This window comes from Camelus ferus, chromosome 9 (assembly GCF_009834535.1).
Source record: "Camelus ferus isolate YT-003-E chromosome 9, BCGSAC_Cfer_1.0, whole genome shotgun sequence".
NCBI lineage: Eukaryota > Metazoa > Chordata > Mammalia > Artiodactyla > Camelidae > Camelus > Camelus ferus.
The window spans coordinates 57,593,210-57,612,353 of NC_045704.1; the positions used below are offsets into that span (position 1 = coordinate 57,593,210).

At 36.6% G+C, this 19,144-nt stretch overlaps 1 protein-coding gene across 1 annotated transcript in view; it reads left to right on the forward strand.

The window, feature by feature from the left end:
* NOTCH2 (notch receptor 2) overlaps positions 1-19,144 on the forward strand; it is a 153,542-nt gene that overhangs the window by 30,757 nt on the left and 103,641 nt on the right. The window contains 1 exon segment of the mRNA XM_032486927.1: positions 14,737-14,818. Coding sequence (XP_032342818.1) covers positions 14,737-14,818 — 82 coding nt within the window.

A 19,144-nucleotide genomic window follows, 5' to 3' on the forward strand; every position in this document is an offset into this window, starting at 1 on the left:
CCAATGCTACACTTGAATAAAAGTAGGATGAATAGGCATCCTTGTCTTGTTCCTAATCTTAGAAGGAATGCTTTCAGCTTTTCACTGTGAAGTATAATGTAAGCTGTGGATTTGTCATATATGGCCTTTACTATGTGGAGGTATGTTCCTTCTATACTCACTTTATTGAGTTTTTTTTTTAAATCAAAATTGATGTTGAATTTTGTCAGAAGCCTTTTCTGCATCTATTGAGATGATCATATGATTTTTATTCTTCAATTTTGTTTGTTGGGAGTTTTTAAATTACTGACTCCATTTAAATACTGCTAATCAGCCAGTTCATATTTTCTATTAATTCTTGATTCAATCTCGGGAAATTGTACATTTCTAGAATTTATCCATTTTTTTCTAGGTTGTCCATTTTATTGACAAATAATTGTGTGTAGGAATCTCGCCTTTTGTATTTGTCGTAACTTCTCCTGCTTCATTTCTGATTTTATTGATTTGAGTACTCTTTCTCTTTTTCTTGATGAGTGTGGCTAAAGTTTTATCAATTTTGTTTATAATTTCAAAGAACCAGTTCTTAGTGTCATTGATCTTTTCTATTGTTTTTTAGTCTCTACTTCATTTATTTCCACTGATCTTTATTATTTCTTTCCTTCTACTAACTTTGGGTTTTGTTTGTTCTTCTTTTTCTAGTTCCCTTAAGTGTAAGGTTAGGTTATTTGAGATTTTTCTTGGTTTCTGAGGTAGTTTTGTATTGCTATAAAATTCCCTTTTAGAACTGCTTTGGCCGCATCCTGTAGATTTTAGTCATTATGTTTCCATTTTTATTTGTCTCTAGGTGTTTTTTTATTTTTCTCTTTGATTTCTTCAGTGACCAATTGGTTGTGTAGTAGCATGCTGCTACCATGTGTTTGTGGGGGGTTTGCAGGTTTTTTTTCCCTTGTAGTTGATTTCTAGTGGTTTAAAAGATGCTTGATATGATTTCAGTCTTCTTAAATGTATTGAGCCTTGTTTTGTGATCTAACATGTGATCTGTTCTGGAGAATGTTCCAGGTGTACTTAAAAAGAATATGTATATTGCTGCTTTTGGATGAAATATTCTGTATATATCTATTCATTCTATATGATCTAATATGTCATTTAAGTCCAGTGTTTCCTTATTGATTTTCTGTTTGGATGATCTGTGTATCGATGTAAGTGGGATGTTAAAAGTCCCCTACTATTATTGTGTTACTGTCAATTTCTCCCTTTATGTCTGTTAATATTTGCTTTATGTATTTAGATGCTCCTATGCTGGATGCACATAGATTTATAATTGTTACATCTTCTTGTTGAATTGATCCCTTTATTACCATGTAATGTTCTTCTTTGTCTCTTGTTACAGTCTTTGTTTTAGAGTCTATTTTGTCTGATAGAAGTATTGCTACCCCAGCTTTCTTTTCATTAACATTTGCATGGAATATCTTTTTTCATTCTCTCATTTTCAGTCTCTGTGTGTGTTTAGATCTGAAGTGAATCTCTTATAGGCAGCATATATATGGATCTTGTTTTTGTATTCATTTAGCCACTCTGTGTCTTTTGATTGGAGCATTTAGTCTATTTACATTTAAAGTAATTATTGATAGGTATGTACTTATTGCCATTTTGTTCATCATTTTCTATTTTTTTTCTATTTCTTTTTTGTTCCTTTGTTCTTCTTTTGCTGTCTTCCCTTGGGATTCGATGGCTATCTTTTGTGTTGTGTTTAGATTCCTCTCTCTTTTGTTTGTGTTTCTATTATAGCTTTTTGGTTTGTGGTTACCCTGAGGTTCATATATAACAACATATATATATATCTATATATTTCACTACTGTTGTCTTTTAATCTTCCTACTAGTTTTGTAAATGGTTGATCTACTGCCTTTGCCAGTGAAATTTTTCATTCATAATTTTCATATTTCTAGTTGTTACCTTTTCTTTTCTGCTTAGACAAGTCCCTGTAACATTTCTTGTAAAGCCAGTTTAGTGGTACTGAACTCTTTTGGCTTTTACTAGTCTGTAAAACTCTATCTTACCTTCAAATCTGAATGATAACCTTTTTGGGTAGCATGTTCTTTGTTGTAGGTTTTTTTCCTTTTATCATTTTGAATATATTGTACCACTCCCTTCTGGCCTGCAAAATTTATGCTGAAAAGTCAGCTGATAATCTTATGGGGGATTTCCTTGTACTTAACTAGTCGCTTTTTTCTTCCTGCTTTTAAGAGTCTGTCTTTATGTTTGCTATGTTATTTATAATGTGTCTTGGTGTGGAGTTCTTTGGGTTCATTTTGTTTGGGACAGAGGTGCTTCCTGGACTTGGATGTCTGTTTCCATCCCCAGGTTAGGGAATTTTCCAGCTATTAATCTTCAAATAGTTCTCTGCCTCCTTTTCTCTCTCTTCTCTCTCTGGGACCCCTATAATGTGAATATCAGTATGCTTGATGTTGTCCCCAAAATCTCTTAAACTATTCTCATTTTTAAAAATTGTTTTTTCTTTTTCTTTCAGTGATTTCTGCTACTCTGTCTTCCAGATTGCTGATCTGTTTCTCTTTATCATCTAATCCACTATTGATTCCTTCTGGTATATTTTTATTTCAGTTATTATATTCTTTAACTCTGTTTAGTTCTTTTTTTATATTTTATAACTCTTCTTGAAATTCTCATTGTGTTCATCCATTCTTCTTGTGAGTTCAGTGAGCATAATTATGATAATTACCTTGAGCTCTTTATTGGGTAGATTGCTTATCTCCACTTTGTTTACCTCTTTTTCTGAGGTTTTGTCTTGATCCATCATTTGGAACATATGGAGACATAGCCTCTGTCTCATTTTCCCCAATTCTCTGTGTTTATTTCTATGTGTTAGGTAGGTTGGTTATATTTCTCAAACTTGGAGAAGTGACCTTATGTAGGATGTTTGCCATGGGGCCCACCAGCACACTACCCTCTAGTCTCCAGAGCTGTATATTCTCGGGCCCTACTGTTGTGGCAGGGATAACTCCTATGGGCATGCTGGTAGGTGGGGCTAGCCCTTGGCCTGGTTTGCTGAGAGGCCATGCCTCCTGCAGTGGCTGTGGTCCAGTTGGAGTGTGGAATAGGCTTCCCATGCAATTGACTGCATGTCCTAGGGGGCTGTGGTGCTAGTACTTCCACTGAAGTCTTGAATCTCTCAGAGTCATCAAAGAAGGTTCACATCAATTTATTCCAAATTCCTGTTAATTTTCATATTTTGACCTCATACTATAGGTCACAAATATTCTTAATAGCATCTAGAATGGTGAATCCTTTCCAGGAGCTTTTCAATTTCCTTGCCCAGATCCATCAGAGGAATCTATCTATAACAGCTATAGCCTTACAAAATGATTTCTTAAATAAGAATTGAAAGTCAAAATTACTTCTTGATCCGTGGGCTGCAGAATGTATGCTGTGTCAATAGACACAAAAACATTAATCTCATAGTACAACTCCATCTGAGCTCTTGGGTGACCAGGTACATTGTCAATGAACAGTAATATTTTGAAAGCACTCTTTTTTTCCTGAGCAGTAGGTCTCAACAGTGGGCTTAAAATATTGCATAAGCCATGTTGTAAACAAATGTGCTCTTATTTAGGCTTTGATTTTCCATTTAGAATGCAGGCAGAGTAGATTTAGCATAATTCTTAAGGGTCCTAGGATTTTTGGAATAGCAAATGAGCATTGGCTTCAACCTAAAGTTACTGGCTGCACTAGCCTCTAACAAGAGAGTCAGCCTGTTTTTTAAAGCTTTGAAGCCGGCATTGACTTCTCTCTAGCTATGGAAGTCTTAGATGGCATCTTCTTCCAATGTAAGGTTGTTTCATCTACACTGAAAATCTGTTGCTTAGTGTAGCCACCCTCATTAATGCTCTTAGCTTGATCTTCTGGATAACTTGCAGCTCCATCATCAGCACCTGCTGCTTCATCTTGCACTTTTATGTTAAGAAGATGACTTCTTTCCTTACACCTTGTAAACTAACCTCTGCTAGCTTCAAACTTTTCTTCTGCAGCTTCCTCACCTCTCTCAAACTTCATAGAACTGAATGGAGTTAGGGTCTTGTAATGGATTAGGCTTTGGATTAAGGGAATGTTGTGGCTGATTTGATCGTATATTCAGGTCACTAAAACATTCTCCATATTAGCAATACGGCTGTTCTACTTTCTTATCATTTGTATGTTCACCATAGAAGTACTTTAAATTTCCTTCAAGAACTTTTCACTTTTCATTCTCTGCATTCATACCTTGGCTAACTGGCACAGGAGGCCCAGCTTTCAGCCTATGTCAGCTTTTGACATGCCTTCCTCACTAAACTTAATCATTTCTTGCTTTTGATATAAAGTGAAAGATGTATGACTCTTCCTTTCACTTGAACACTTAGAGGCCATTGTAGGGTTATTAACTGGCCTAATTTCAATATTGTTGTGTCTCAGAGAACAAAGAAGCCTGAGGAGAGGGAGAGAGACAGGGGAATGGCTGGTTGGTGGTGCAATCAGAAACACACATTTATCTATTAAGTTTACTGCGTTACATGGGCACAGTTCATGGTGCTCTAAGACAATAAAAATATTAACATCAGTGATTACTGATCACAGATCATCATAACAAATATAATAATGAAAAATCTGAAATATTGCAGAGATCACCAAAATGTGATGCAGAGACATGACGTGAGCAATAGTTGTTGGAAAAATGGCACGATAGACTTGCTTGATGCAGGGTTGCCACAGACTTTCAATTTATAAAAATGCTATAAATTGCAGTAAAGCAAAATACAATAAAATGAGCTATGCCCGTATACAAAAAATTTTTCTGCGTTTACTGCCTTTTTTTTTGGCCCATCCAGAGGTAATTGGATAAACAAGAATGGACACGAGCGTTTGCAAGCCAGATTGTGACTATCAGTATGCTGGGCTGTTTTTGTTAAAATGACTGTTGTGACTCCACAGAAATCTAAATCTAAATCTTTACTTGCTTACAGACACAGTAAAGAAAGAATGTGAGTACGTTAAAGTTTTATGGAGTTGGAGGACTGGGGTTTTTCAGAGGAATTGATTGAACATTAAAATTATCAGCTCTTCATCAAGTATCTTTAAGCATGTGTTATTTTTTTTTTTTCCTTTTGGCCATGTGGCCCAAGTTTTGTTTGTGTGAGTTGGCGTATATTTGTGTTTGACGTAACAAATTAAAAGAAGGGAGCAATTGAAAACAAAACTAAGTAAAAATGGAACTTTGGGATTGTGTTTCATGTTTTCTTTTCCCCTTGACATTTAATAAAGATTTGTTAGTTTCCTCCTGTTACCTTCCTCTGTTCCAAGGTTGTTGCCCCAAGCATATTCTCTGGAAATGGGAACGATACTACACATTTACCACCTCCAGATTTAGAAACTTTGCTCACAGTGCTGGTTTCTGTGCTTATCTGGAATACTCTGCGTATGAGCCTAAGGTTTTTGACCTTTTGAGCTTTTGGGTTTAGACATTTGTCAGGGATGTATGAAGGAATTTTGAGTTGAATAGGGTTTATTTTTGGCAGAAGCTATAGAACCTCTGTGACCCAGATCATAAAGGAAAAATAACCCAAATGTTAGGAACTTAGCTTCTGCATACCTTAGCTCCAGAACAGGTGGTGGGAGTTTATATTATATAAGATTCAGACCTCCTATCATCCATTAGCACAATACATTGATAATGATGTTCCAGTGACTCGGTTCTTGGGAATAACCTTTATTGCTTCCAACCAAGAGTTTCTTAAAAAGGCTGTGGGGAAGAATGCCCGTGGGGAAATCTGAAACTGTTCTCTGGGTTTTCCCCATTTGGTTTTGGGAAGTCTCCATTATTTTATATAATAACATATAATAATTTAGGTTTTTCTATTTTCATTTTAAACATAATTTTGTCTCTTACTCTTTCTTTTTAGAGGCTACCTCTAAATTAACAAACAATAGAAATTGTCTACTCCATTTGAAAGGCATTCTGAACAATTTAAGCTAAAAGAACACTTTGTTTGGTTTGAGTGGGTAGCAAGAAGATTATATATATTTATAAAATTCTTTTCCAGCAAGGGTACTTAAAAGCAAGCATTTAAAATTAAGGGCTTTTTGAAAAATGAAGCTGTACTTAACAAAATAGTCTTTAAAAAACTTTAAAAAGGGAGTGTTTACTAACAGCACAGGAAATTGGTGACAGGCAGAATTTGTCTCTGATAATAGAGCAGATATAGAGCATAGAACAGAACAGATAATAGAAGATATAAGATAACATAATGGAATAGCACATCAGATTGGCCTTTTTTTTTTAAGTAATGCACAAATATATAGTCCTTTGTGAAGAGAATAATTTAATTTACAGATACAACTTCTTGCCCTCTGTTGGGTTTTATTTATACCGAGGTCCTGAAGCTTTTAGACATGCAAACCTTGTAACTATTTTGGTCAATGTCCTTTCACAAAGGACTTTTAGTGAAAAAATACATTGGAACTACTTTGAACCATATTGGTGCTTATTGTTTTATGGATGTGTATAGGTGAATCTACCCATGGGGAGAATGGTACTGTAGAATAAAAACGTATTATCTTAGCTTAGCATTCACTTGGAATTTTTATTACTATGTTTTCTGCATTTGCCGTTTAGATGTAAATTATCTGGCTTCAGTTCAAACCATTAAATCAATTCTTACTGTAATACACATGGTTTAAGATTCACGGGAGAGGGTGTACCTTCATTCATGCAAATTTTAGGACAGGAACTTCCAAAAATGTTTTAGTTTTGTGAAGATTAAAAGGTTTGGTTCCACTTTCTCAACTTTTCGTTACTGTTAAAGGCCAGGAAATTTGCACCATTTTTTCTTTCTCATTTTTCTTTTCTCCTCCTTACACAAAATTAAATCAGAATTATTAGGTGCAGTCACATTTGACTATCCCAATGCCTATTAAAATTGGAGCCTTAGAACATTTTAAACACATAAACTGATTGTTGAATTTGTTAATAGGTTTTGTCTTTGTTACAAATACTTATTAGTTCATTGAATATCTTAAGAGTATTGTGTATGCCTACTGTGGTCCCGGTACTGTTTGTTCTAGGTCTCAGTTATACAGAGATGAGCCAATCATGGTCACTGCCTTCAGGAAATTTGCACAGAGGCAGAGGAGAGATCGGTGGGTCTGCACTTGTAATGCAGGAGGTATGGGGAGTACAGAGGAGGGAAATCTAAATCATATTGGAAGATCTCTGAGGGCTTCTTAAGGTGATGCGTTATCCATGATTTGAAACATAAGTAAGAATTAGCAAGATGGAGACGGAAAATAGAGAGAATTATTTTCCAGGTGGATGAATGTACATTTATGTAGAGATGATTATTAACAAATTGGTTACATCTGATTTATAAGTATCTGTGCATTTTTTATATCTTGCATTTCATATGGAAGAGTAAGTCCACTTTCATTCCCCCAAACTGAGAAATTATAATTTAACTCATAAATAAATTAAAAATTTTCTGCAGTCTTTAAAAATACAGCAGAATAAAAAGTAAAAAAACACAGTGCATAGTATATGTCAATATAACACAGTGTTAATGAATTTTGTTTTTTGCAATAAATCTAATATTATAAATAGGGCATAATTGGAATTTTTAAATCAGAGATTGTTCTAGATTCATCAACTCACTGGGATGAATATTTTTATTAAAACAAAAATTCCATTAGTAATGTAAAAAATATCCTTATGTTATTTATAAATTCAGTTTTTTGTTGGTTTTATTTTCTTAAATCAAGGCCATTTTTAAAAAGTAGTAATATTTTGCTATGAACACTATAGCTTAAGGCTTAATCTCTGTGGGTCTGGTATCAGCATCCTCTTAAGTAGGAAACACATTTTCTGTTATGTGTTTCCTTGGAAATCCTCGGAATGCTATCAGGAAAATATAATTATTATCTTCCATGTTGCATTTATGTGCCTTTTGATCAAGGCAAATTTCAAGGAGGAAGACAGATGTTTCTCCACTTTGTTTTTATTTAAATGTAGTACTTGGGATTTGAAGTTTCTGCACTTCTTCTGTTTGTTTTTTTTTCATGGCTTGATCCCAAAACATGGAATAAAAAAATTTGGTGAAAGCTTTGTTGCTTGAAATTGCAGGGTGCTACGAGACTTATTGCAAATCCCCAGTGTCTCCCTGTCTGCCCTCAGTTCTCCTATTTTTGGTAATAATGCAAGCAGTCATTTTTAGAAAACTTTGCTTTGTTCATTTTACTGAGCCTCTTCCAGACACCAAGTGCCTGAAGCAACAGCAGCCAGCCGCAGCCAGGTCCTAGGGGCTGTAAACTCAGACTTCATCTTTCTCAAATGCTGCTACTTGAAATTTGCATAAACGTTGAAAAGAAAATTAAAAGGGCCCTCTGTACCTCCTTTTCACATATTTTAGGAACCTCAGACATTCAAGGCATTAAAGTGTCTTTTGAGTCATTAGTGGATATAAAAGCACAAACAGATAATATACCGCAGACAAGAGGGAGCAGGGTATGAAAAAATCATGTGAGATAGACAACAGAGGCTATTTGAAGAGGCTACAAAGCAACAAGTAATGCCAGTTTAAACTGATTACATGTTAATGCAACAAGTGAAACACATTTGAAGGCCAGATTATACCCGCTGGTTTGCAGACTTAATTACTCATATTAGAGATTCCTAAAACGAAGGGAGGCTTTTAACCCAGTTATATTTCTATTGTTTACAGTATTTATATACAAACAAGGCTGATAAACTTTGAATAAATACTAGAACCTTGTCTGGACTGAGTTACACTAAGAGCTAAACAACAAAGGTTCGTGCTGATTTTCTTGAAGGTTCTTCCGGGAGTAATTCTGTGATTGATATTGATTGAGAGGGTCCGCTAAAAGTATATAATAAAGGTAATTTTTCTTTTGTTCCTATTTATCTTAGAGGCATCAGAGTAGGTCATATTCCTTCTGTCCCTACTCCTAACTTCCCTAGATTGTGTGGACCATAGGATAGGAATTGTTTTATTCTTTTTTGATTTCCATGCAATGCCTAGTAGAGGGCCATGCTCACAGTAGTTATTCAACAAATATTAAAAGCACTGTATTAAAACTGAATGAAATAATATTCAATATCTTGTAATAACCTTTAATGAAAAAGAATATGGAAACGAATATATGTATATATACGCAAGTGTAAGGGCTTAGACTGTACATCAGAAACTGACACATTGTAACTGATTATACTTCAATTAAAAAAAATGAAACATTTGAATGACATTTTTGCTCATGCATAGTGTTATTTCCTCCTTTAGTGAATCAGTTCTTATACCTGCAGTGCTATACCTTATTTTCTTTCTCAGCAGTGACTCTGGGTTGTTTTTTTTTTTTTTTAGTATAGTAGTTCAGTAATATCTTTTATTAAGCATTTATTGATGGCAACTGGGAAGAATTTATTGCATTTATTGATATTACATCCTAGATTGCCTAGGGCTCTTCTATTTTTCCAGATTTTTCAGTTTGTTGAAACTAAAACCAAGTTCGTCTACAAGAGTCATTTATCATGCAATCACTTACCAAGAATTTAAGTACCTACTATGCGAGCAAGCCTTTTTTGGGCTCTTATTATGTGGCAGGCATTGTTCTTGGCTCTTTCAATGTATTAATTCAGTTAATTATTACCAGGGCTCTGAGAGATTATTTCATACGTGAAGAAACGAAAGCACAAAGAGGATACAGAGATAAATAGTAAATGTTGGAGCTAGAATTGCAACCGAGATCCTGATTTTACCATCTATGCTTTCAGTCACTGAACTATATTGCCTCAAATATGCAGAAAAGAAGAAATGTTTTCTATCCTCTAGGAACTTAAAAGTGCAAAAGCCGAAAAAGTCAGAAGACAGTATAGAATTAAATGCTAATGTGTGTTACGAGTATTACAAGAGTAGGGGATTGGCCTGTGAGGACAGAGCTGTCCAGGGGAAGGTTTGTGGGCCAGGCAGGAGGTGAGCTGGGCCTTGGAGGAAGGAGTGGAGTTCAGATAGTAAAGGGGAAGTAGCAATCAGAGGAAGCTGAGATACTAGTGGAGGCAAGGAACTGAGTTCATGGTGAGCTGTTCAAGCCAGAGACTGTTTTCTAAGTGGTGGGAGGTAACGCTGGGCACATAATATAGCCTTGGGATCTTGAATGCATAATGTAGATTGTGATCTTGAAGGCAAGTGTAAGGGCTTAGACTGAAAGAAGTAAGAAATGACTTGTCCCTAGAAGAAAAAGTGCCAAGCTTGGCACTGTATCTACCGAAAGAACTACATCGACCTCTCAGCTGATTCTTCTGAAGTCAAACTGAGAATAAGTTCTGAGAACTGAGTAAGAACTGAAAGCCATTGTAGATTAGCAAGTGGTGGAGTGACACGTTGCAAGGGGTGCTTCTGGGAGGTCAGATGCCATTAGAATAAAATCCTTACCATTTTAGGGGAGCTGAGAAAATGGATGGCTTCAGCCTAGTCTAAAAAGGGGTGACATATAAGAAAGGAAAAAAGCCTTCACTCACTGGAACGTTCAAGAGTCTTGACTTTTTTTTCAAACACAAGTCTGATTGTGGCGTTTTCCTTGCTCAGAGCAGCCCAGTAGTTTGCCCTCATCCTTAGAGGAGCAGCGGTAGTCTAACCCCTGCCTGCCTTCCTTGCCTGTCTCCTATTACCTCCTCCTTGTCTGATAATCTCTAGCCATACAATCCTGGAATGCCAGTCTCAGTCCATCTCCAGGCCTTAACACTTACTGGTTCCTCTGCCTGGGACACTCTTTCCTCGTGTCATCATGATTCTTGTTCATTTAAATCTTAGCTCAAAGGAAACTGCCCCAGAGGGGCCTTTCTTAGTCACCCTATCTAAAGTAGGTCCCTGTAACTCTGGCCTTCCTGATTACGATGTATCCTGTAACTGAGTTCTGTTTCCAACCATTGTCTTAGACAGTTTTATTTATTTATTCATTTATTATCTGTTTTTCCCCCAATAGAAATAAGGTTCATGATGACAGAGACTTTATTCTGTTACCCATGGTATCCCTGACACCAGGGCCTGCATCTCACATAGCAGATGCTCTGTAAGTATGTTTCTGGATATTGGAAGAATAGTCCCCAAACACACAGTACAGAAAATGTGTGAAAACTGGACACTGGCTTCTAGATTTTGTGCCACATTGCCAAGTGACGGAGTAATAAAATCGGAATCCACTGCTTCTCTGTTTTTGCCCCCTTTTGGGGGAGGGGATGCGCACAGACAGATATACACACACAGTAAATGAGATTGATTTTTGTCAGCCAGTATTTATTGAGTGACCTCTGTTTGTAGCTTGAGATGAAATTTGGGGAAAAAGTCGCTCATTTTGTGAATGACTAGTTTCTCTGAGTCTATGAAAATATCAGTGTAAGCGTCTGTTCTCTAACTGTGGTATGATTGCGCATTCATTTTTTTAATGTACAAATATAAAGCTACTTTTATTTTTTTTTATTTTATTGATAGTTTTATTTTTAAATTTTATTAATATTTTATTGTTAAATTTAATTTTATTGTTAAATGTAAGGGTTTTACATTGAGGGGAAAAAAGTAAATTGAGTTTTGAAATGAGGTCTTTCCCAGTCTCACTGTCTGGGTTTTGAGTTATCAAAGTTTTACCCTCTCTTTTTATGATAAGTAATTACAGTATTCATTTAGAAATAACTCCTGAGCAAAGCCATGAGTCTCAAATTTTACTTTTTAAAAAATTTTTTGGTTTATTCAGGCAGGGTATTGTTGTCTAGATCATCCAAGACCTCTACTGGATTATCTAGGTCTTAGCAGATTCCTTAATACAGCTCATGCCTTCATACAGCTGTCCTCTTAGTGTGGCTCCTCAGACTGGCAGCGTCAGCGTCACCTGGGAACTTGATAGGAATGCAAATTCCCAGACCCCCTTTAGAACGACCTAAGCAGAAACTGGGGGGGAGGGGTGAAGTCTGGCAATCTGTGTCTCAACAAGCCCTCTAGATGATTCTGATGCACACCAAAGTCTGAAAACTGTGGCTTAGTCAGTGTTAAAGGTTCAAGGTAGTATGATCCTACAGGCCAACCAAATGGCATTAATTATTAACCCTGTAAGCCCACCTTCTTTTTGGTCACTGAATTTGATTGGTTCACTGAGGCTAGGCTGTAAAGTTATTTTCTAGATTGATTGCCACATATTGACTTTGGGTTGTTTGTATTTCTCTGAGCCTGTCACTGTAATGATTTGCCAGGACACTTAATTGGAACAGACTGTGATTTTTTTTTTTTTTTTTTTTTTTTGCACACCCAGTGGCTTTCTGAGTCATGGGTGGCTGGCTCCTTATGTCCTTCTGGATAGATTTCTTCAGGTACCAGGCATGCCATTTGTATACTTTTTATGAGGCAGGTGTCACTGGTGGATTACAGGGGAGCCTTCAGGAGCATTTAGTTCACTCCAGTTTGATTTGCAGGTTGGGAAACTGAGCCCCCATGAGGTTGTGCTTTTCTTTCAGTAGCACAGCTAGTTTGTGGTAGCCACAAGGTTTCGGTCTCCCTCCACTGCACCAGGATTCCTGCAGGGGGAGGACAGAGCTGCAGCTTGCTCTGTGCCTGCGGGACATTCCTTTCCTACTGCGAGGTTTTCTCTCTTTCTTTCTTTTTTTATATTTAGAGCAAAAAGCAAATAGAAAAAAAGTTAGGAGGTCCTCATTGAAACTAATAAAAGTGTCTAAAGAGAATAAAAATATCAGTTTGAGAACTTTGGTATGGAGGAAATAACCTGACATTAACTGTTTTAATTATAGTTGTTGCATTGGGCTTATCAGTGTGGGAAGAGTGAGCATTTGAGCCCTACAGGGAAGTGGGATATGGACAAGATGACCCTCTTCCTGAATATGCATGTTCGGGCTGAGCCTAGTGACTGCTTGTGTGATTCCAACAGCTGTCATGGAGACGGGGCTGGACTCAGTAAGAGACCTGGGTCCCAGGCCCAGCGCTGCCACAGCTAGTGGTGGGATGCCCCATGAGGAGGTCGCTTAACCTCCTTGGCCTTCACTTTCTGATACGTAGGTATAATAATGCCTATTCGGCCCATCTTGAAGAGAGAAATATCAGATGGTGGGAAGCAGTGTATCACTGTAGTTAAGAGCACAGACTCTCTCGTGGGACCCAGCCTACCTAGGTTTAACTCATTGGTATGACAGACAGGCAGGTCACTTATCCTTCCTGTGGAATGGATTCTTCATAGGGTTGTTGGGAAGATTGAATTAGTCTATGTAAAGTGCTTAGAACAATACCTGGTATTTAGTAAGGGCTACGTGTTAGCTGCTATTGTTACTATTGTTTTTTTTTTTAATTATTATCTTAAAAGATGAGATTTCTGTAAACATGTTCTCAGAGGATTTCATTACTTGATAACAGGACTGCAAGTAGAAGGTTCTTATGCACTAATTGTTAACTAAGGAGTTGTTCTAACATCCAGCTTGGGCCTGGGCCCTGCTGTGAAAGGAAGCTGGCATTGACGCCCCAGAAAGGCAGACCTAGAGCCTCTGATAATGCAGATTATTCACAAACTGGTATGGCTAGAGGAGACTCAGAGGTGGAGACTCCTTGACTTTGCTTTCAGGTATTAATACATGAGCCATCCTAGGGAGATGAACATCGTAATAATCTTCCAGAACAAGTTTATGGATTTCAATTTTAATTTCTATTGTTTGACAAGGTTTCTTTCTATCTTGCCTTTCCAATTGTTATTAGGATTCTTGATAAACCTTTTTGGTGATGAAAATTCCAACTCTAAAAGCTGAACAATATCAAGGTATTATAATTTTTCAGCAAATAAGTGGCGGACTTTGGGTAGCCTTTCTCCTCTTCTGGCTGAAATCAATGAAAGTTTCTACCACTGCTACTTATTTATGAGTAGTCTGTTTTGGGGATGGATTAGGATGGTGAAGTGCCTTTTTGTTCAAAAGACTGGGTTTCAAGAATTTGAGAATCATTGTTTTATTTATATGTATGAAATTAACTTTTTATTTTCTTTACTTTGATCCCCCCTCCTCTACGATCTCTATTCATGGTCTACTCCCCATCTTTGTGTGAGCCCCTTGAAGTTGGAGATTATGTTTTATTCATTTCTCTTCATATTCCATTTCCCCCTTTTCTTTTGGATCCAAATATAGTGCCTGGTACATACTAGGCTCTCACCTACAGTTTGTTGAATGAATATTGTTGGTGTTTCTGATTATTTCTTGAAGTGTCCTGTTCTGAAACTTCATCTGAAGGTGTAAGTAATTTTATGGTGAACTAGTATCTACGCAGATCTTCCTAAATATTTATCGATGAATCCTTCCATTGCTCAATGGAAGCATTTAGATTCCAAGATGCTCATGGGGATGCTGTAACTTTAATTTTTTTAATATCATTGGAAAATAGGGATGGAACAGCTGGGGAGATAGAGGCACAGAGAATTAAGAGAATCATTCAAGACCACAGAACAGTTCTTGTGGGAAGACAATCTTGGGACAAGCTTCTGTACTTCTATGACCCCAGAAGCCAGAAGACAAAAAAAAAAATAACCCAATTAAAACTGTAAAGGAAAGCCTAAATCAAGTTGGATATGGGAATCAGTGTTGACCTGGATTGAATAACATTTCTCTGATGTCTGAGGGTTGTGATGAGTGATTTATTTCTAATGTGCATTTGTTTTTATTTTTAGCATTGCAGTGTCGGGACGGCTATGAGCCTTGTGTAAATGAAGGAATATGTGTCACCTACCACAATGGCACCGGATACTGCAAGTAAGCTTTTCTCTCTCTCTCTTTTTTTCTTCTTTATGTATTTTATTTTTCCTCAAGAAGACACTGGACAAGATCTGTTTCTACTATTCTATTTTTAATATTTCTATGAAATGTGACTGGTTATCTAACTTTTCAGATGTAGTTTTTATGGGGGATGAGGATGGAAGGGTGTGGATGTGAGATAAATGGTTAATAAGAACTTACTGTCTTGTCATTATCTTTTTCATCATGAAAGAGACTTTCAGTGAGTAGCTCATTACATATATTGTACATTCTTTTACATTTTTCAGTTTAAGGCAGAACCTTAAAATCATTTCTCAGCAGGTTAGCTGTGATCTCATTTTTAAGTCAAACCAAATAGATGTTGACTTTAATTCTGCCAACTGTAAGTAAATATTACAGGCATGTAGAAAAATTTTTTTTTCTAGTAAAAATTCCAATTATGGAAGAGAGAATATGAGAGGAGATGTACACATGCCTGTAGGGATGATGTAGGGAACAGGGGCTGTGGGTGTCATTATATGGGTTTAAAAGATTGAGGATGAGAAGTAGGACTAGGGAGTGTAGGCAGGTTCTCAAGAGCATTTCTTTCCAATCATCTAGTCCAGCCATCCTTTTTGTTTGTATGAGGAAGTCTGTGAAGTAATCTCATAAACAGCTTCTCTAGGTTTCCTAGGGACAATTTTATTTTTCCTTCTACCTCAATTGAAGTTTTTTGATAGGAACATGTATCCATTTCTATTTCTGTCATGGAAAATAAGATTTGATAACATGAAACTTACCTTCTTTAACACTTTTATGGGGTGTATTTGTTCTTTGCTTTGGTAGAGGTATTTGCTTGATAAGCATGTTAAATGATTTTATCCAACATGTTTTTGTTTCTTTTCTGGATATTTAATTGAATACCATAAATATAATGATGACATTTCTTCCAATCAAGTCTATTCTGACACCAGAATCTAAGTTCTTTAACATTATAAAGAAGGATTTTTCCAAGTCAGAAAAAATTTTCTTCACTAAAGTGAAAATATTTTAAGCTGTGATGACAGTAAAGCTTAACAATAGGTTGTTTGGACTGGAATAAAGATAACACTGGAAATGAAATTTTTTATGTAACTGGTTGTGGGCTGTTCACTTAGTTTTTCTAGCTGGGATAAAATCCAACCAAAAACATGTGATGTAGTCTCCTCTAAGAATGGAAACACAACTGGAGATAATAACGAAAGGAACTTAATACCTTAGAATTGGCCACTAAAATCTTGTTTAGTCTCTTTTTGGCATCTGGTGTCTTAGTTACTTGCTTTATTCTGTTATTTAGCCCTCTTGTAGTAGTTAACCCATTATATTATGACCATTTGTTGATGTGCTTGTTTCTCCCATGAGAGTGTGAGGTCCTGATCTTATTATGCGTTTTTGTAAGTGAATGCCTAGTGTAGTGCCTGGTATGTCGCTAGTGCTCAACAATGTGTTTCTTGAACCAAAGGGTGCTCAACAGATACTATCATTCACGTTTTAAAATCTATTTGTCTTTAATAAGTAGAAACTGGTCCTCTCCTCTGAAAATTTTATTTTCTTCATGTAGCATTAAGGATGGAAGTACCACACAGAGAGGCAATTTCAGAGGGAGAATTTCAAATACGTTCTAAGTGTTGGTCTACGTGTTTGTGGTCTGACGTGGGGAGAAAGGATTTTAGAGAAAACAATTGGTGAGCACTTACCAGGAAAGAACACCAAGAGTCACTTTTGGGAGAAAAGAGATTTGTGAGCTGCTAGTCTCAAACTCTCCATCCACAGTGAGAGAGACAAAGTGGCCCCTAGGTTTTGTGTTTTTTGTAGTTTTTCTTGTAGTTGATTTCTAATCTCATAGTACTGTAGTCAGAAAAGATGCTTGTTATGATTTCAGTTTTCTTTAGTTTACCAAGGCTTGCTTTGTGGTCCAGCGAAGCATCTATCTTAGAGAATATTCCATGTGCACTTGAGAAGAATGTATTCTGCTGCTTTTCGATGGAAAGCTCTATAGATATCAGTTGAGTCCTTCTGGTCTAATGTGTAATTTAAGGCCTGTATTTCCTTATTGATTTTCTGTTTGGATGATCTGTCTGCTGATGTAAGTGGGGTGTTAAGGTCCCCCACTATTACTGTGTTACTGTCGATTTCTCCTTTTATGTCTGTTAACAGTTGCCTTATATATTGAGGTGCTCCTTTGTTGAGTGCATGTATATTTGCAATTGTTATATCTTCTTCTTGGATTGATCCCTTGATCATTATGTAGTGTCCTTCTTTGTCTCTTGCAATAGTCTTTGTTTTAAAATCCATTTTGTCTGATAGAAGTTTTACCACTACAGCTTTCTTTTGATTTCCATTTGCATGGACTACCTTTTTCCATCCCCTCACTTTCGGTCTGTATGTCTCTAGGTCTGAAGTGGGTCTCTTGTAGATGGCATACATACAGGTTTTATATTGGCCCCTAGTTTTTAGAAGAAGTATTGCAAGAGAAGAGGGAACTCACCTTGTGATTAACAAAAAATGAAGCTGCCTGAATTCTGTCCCTGGATACTTGTTAATTATGGATGGGATGGGTTGCTTATGCATATAGTTCTGGGTGGGTCCCTCGGATGTCCTCTACCCCTATTATGAGGGAAACAAGTTCAGAAGAAAGGGAGAGTAAGGGTGAAAATGGGCAAGGCCATTCTTTTGAGAGATCAATATGAACAACAAAAGTTGTAAAAAGAGAACGTTTCTCTACCTCAGTAAAAGTAATATTAGCGTCTTCAAGAGTAGCAGTGTCAACATAAGTGGACATAGGAAAAGCAAGACCAACATCAGGGAAGCCAAGTCAATCATCCTACAATACCGTGCTAACCTCCACAGAGAGTTAAGCAAAATTTAAGCAAAAATAACATTTATTTAGCAGACCTTTCAGTATATCTTCACCAACTTCGGTTTTTTTCCCTAGGGAAAGAAGGTAATCCAGCTTTGTTCAGTAAATATTATTTTCACAAGATGGTAAATGAATATTAGAACACTTAGAAGGTTTACAGAATTACATCAGACATGCAGGACATATGATTATCTTTTTATTCATGAGATTGCTTAGTGGATTAAGAAAAGAAAATTGAAGCCAAATTTCTTTTAATGGGGTGGTTGGGTGGGAGTTAATGGAAAATGTTTTAAAGTAGAAAGTATCTGACTATCTGTTTAAAGAGCGTAATGTTACTGATTCAGCTAAAATATAATGGTTGTTTATAGAAATTATAGAAATCCTTGATAAGAGCACATTGACAGATGAGGATAAGTACTTTTGAAGGTTAGTTCTGTACACAGCTCAACTGTTTTTTCTCACTGTTAGGAACCTAAGTACTCTATCAGTCTGTGATTAGATTGGGATGCCAGACAAGAACCTGTGTAATCTTGCATAAAACTCAATTATTGTTCCTAAATAATTGTTGTCAGATCTTAATAAAGCCCTCTCGCTACAGAGAGATAAGACGTTTCATTCTCTCCCTGTCCTACTGGGAGGTGTAAATATATAATTAAATTTGGCTGCCATTAATCACTTTCAAATTGTCTCAGGCTTTCAAATATAAACCATTCCAAATCCCACTTTGATTAAAAATCATGGGCAACTCAAGTTCACTAGAATGTTGGGGGGTGGGTAAAGTTATGATCTGTAAAATTCACAAAATGTGCATTTTTAAGAACACATTTTTCATAAGTTATATAAAGCCCTTGACCACTCATTCTTAACATTTGGATGTGTTTACATCAACAACTCTTTCTCTTGACTATGGGTATAATTTACTTCATGTTTATGGTAGTTTTTGTTATTTACTAGACATTGTGGATGATGCATTTTAAAGTTTATCTTCTACTAAAGGATGTTAATGGAAGATCACCTTGATGCTGTGGAGGTTTGGATTTAGGCTCTGCTATCGTGGGTCTGTTTTGCTTTTAGTCTGATGGTATGTTTTAGTCTAGGGATATGGTCCTTACTCCCAAGGTACGAACCCAGCAGTGGGTTCAGTGGAAAGCGTGGGGTGTTTATCATGTACTGGAGTATATCCCAAGCCCCTGTAATTTGGTAGGACTTGTATTCAAACCTCTGACTCCCCAGAAGCATGCTTAGCTTTTCAGCCTTCCAGCTCCTGCTTTCCCTTGTGTTTCTAAAGATCATCTTGTTGTGAAGTTGTATAACATATTTTAGGTCTACCCTCTCTGTGATTCTGTCCTTTCCAGGATTTCTCCTCCTCAAATTCCAGTGGCTTTGACAGTTCCAGATACCTTTGACTCCTTAGCTTAGTAAGACTTCCATTATCTGCTTGCATT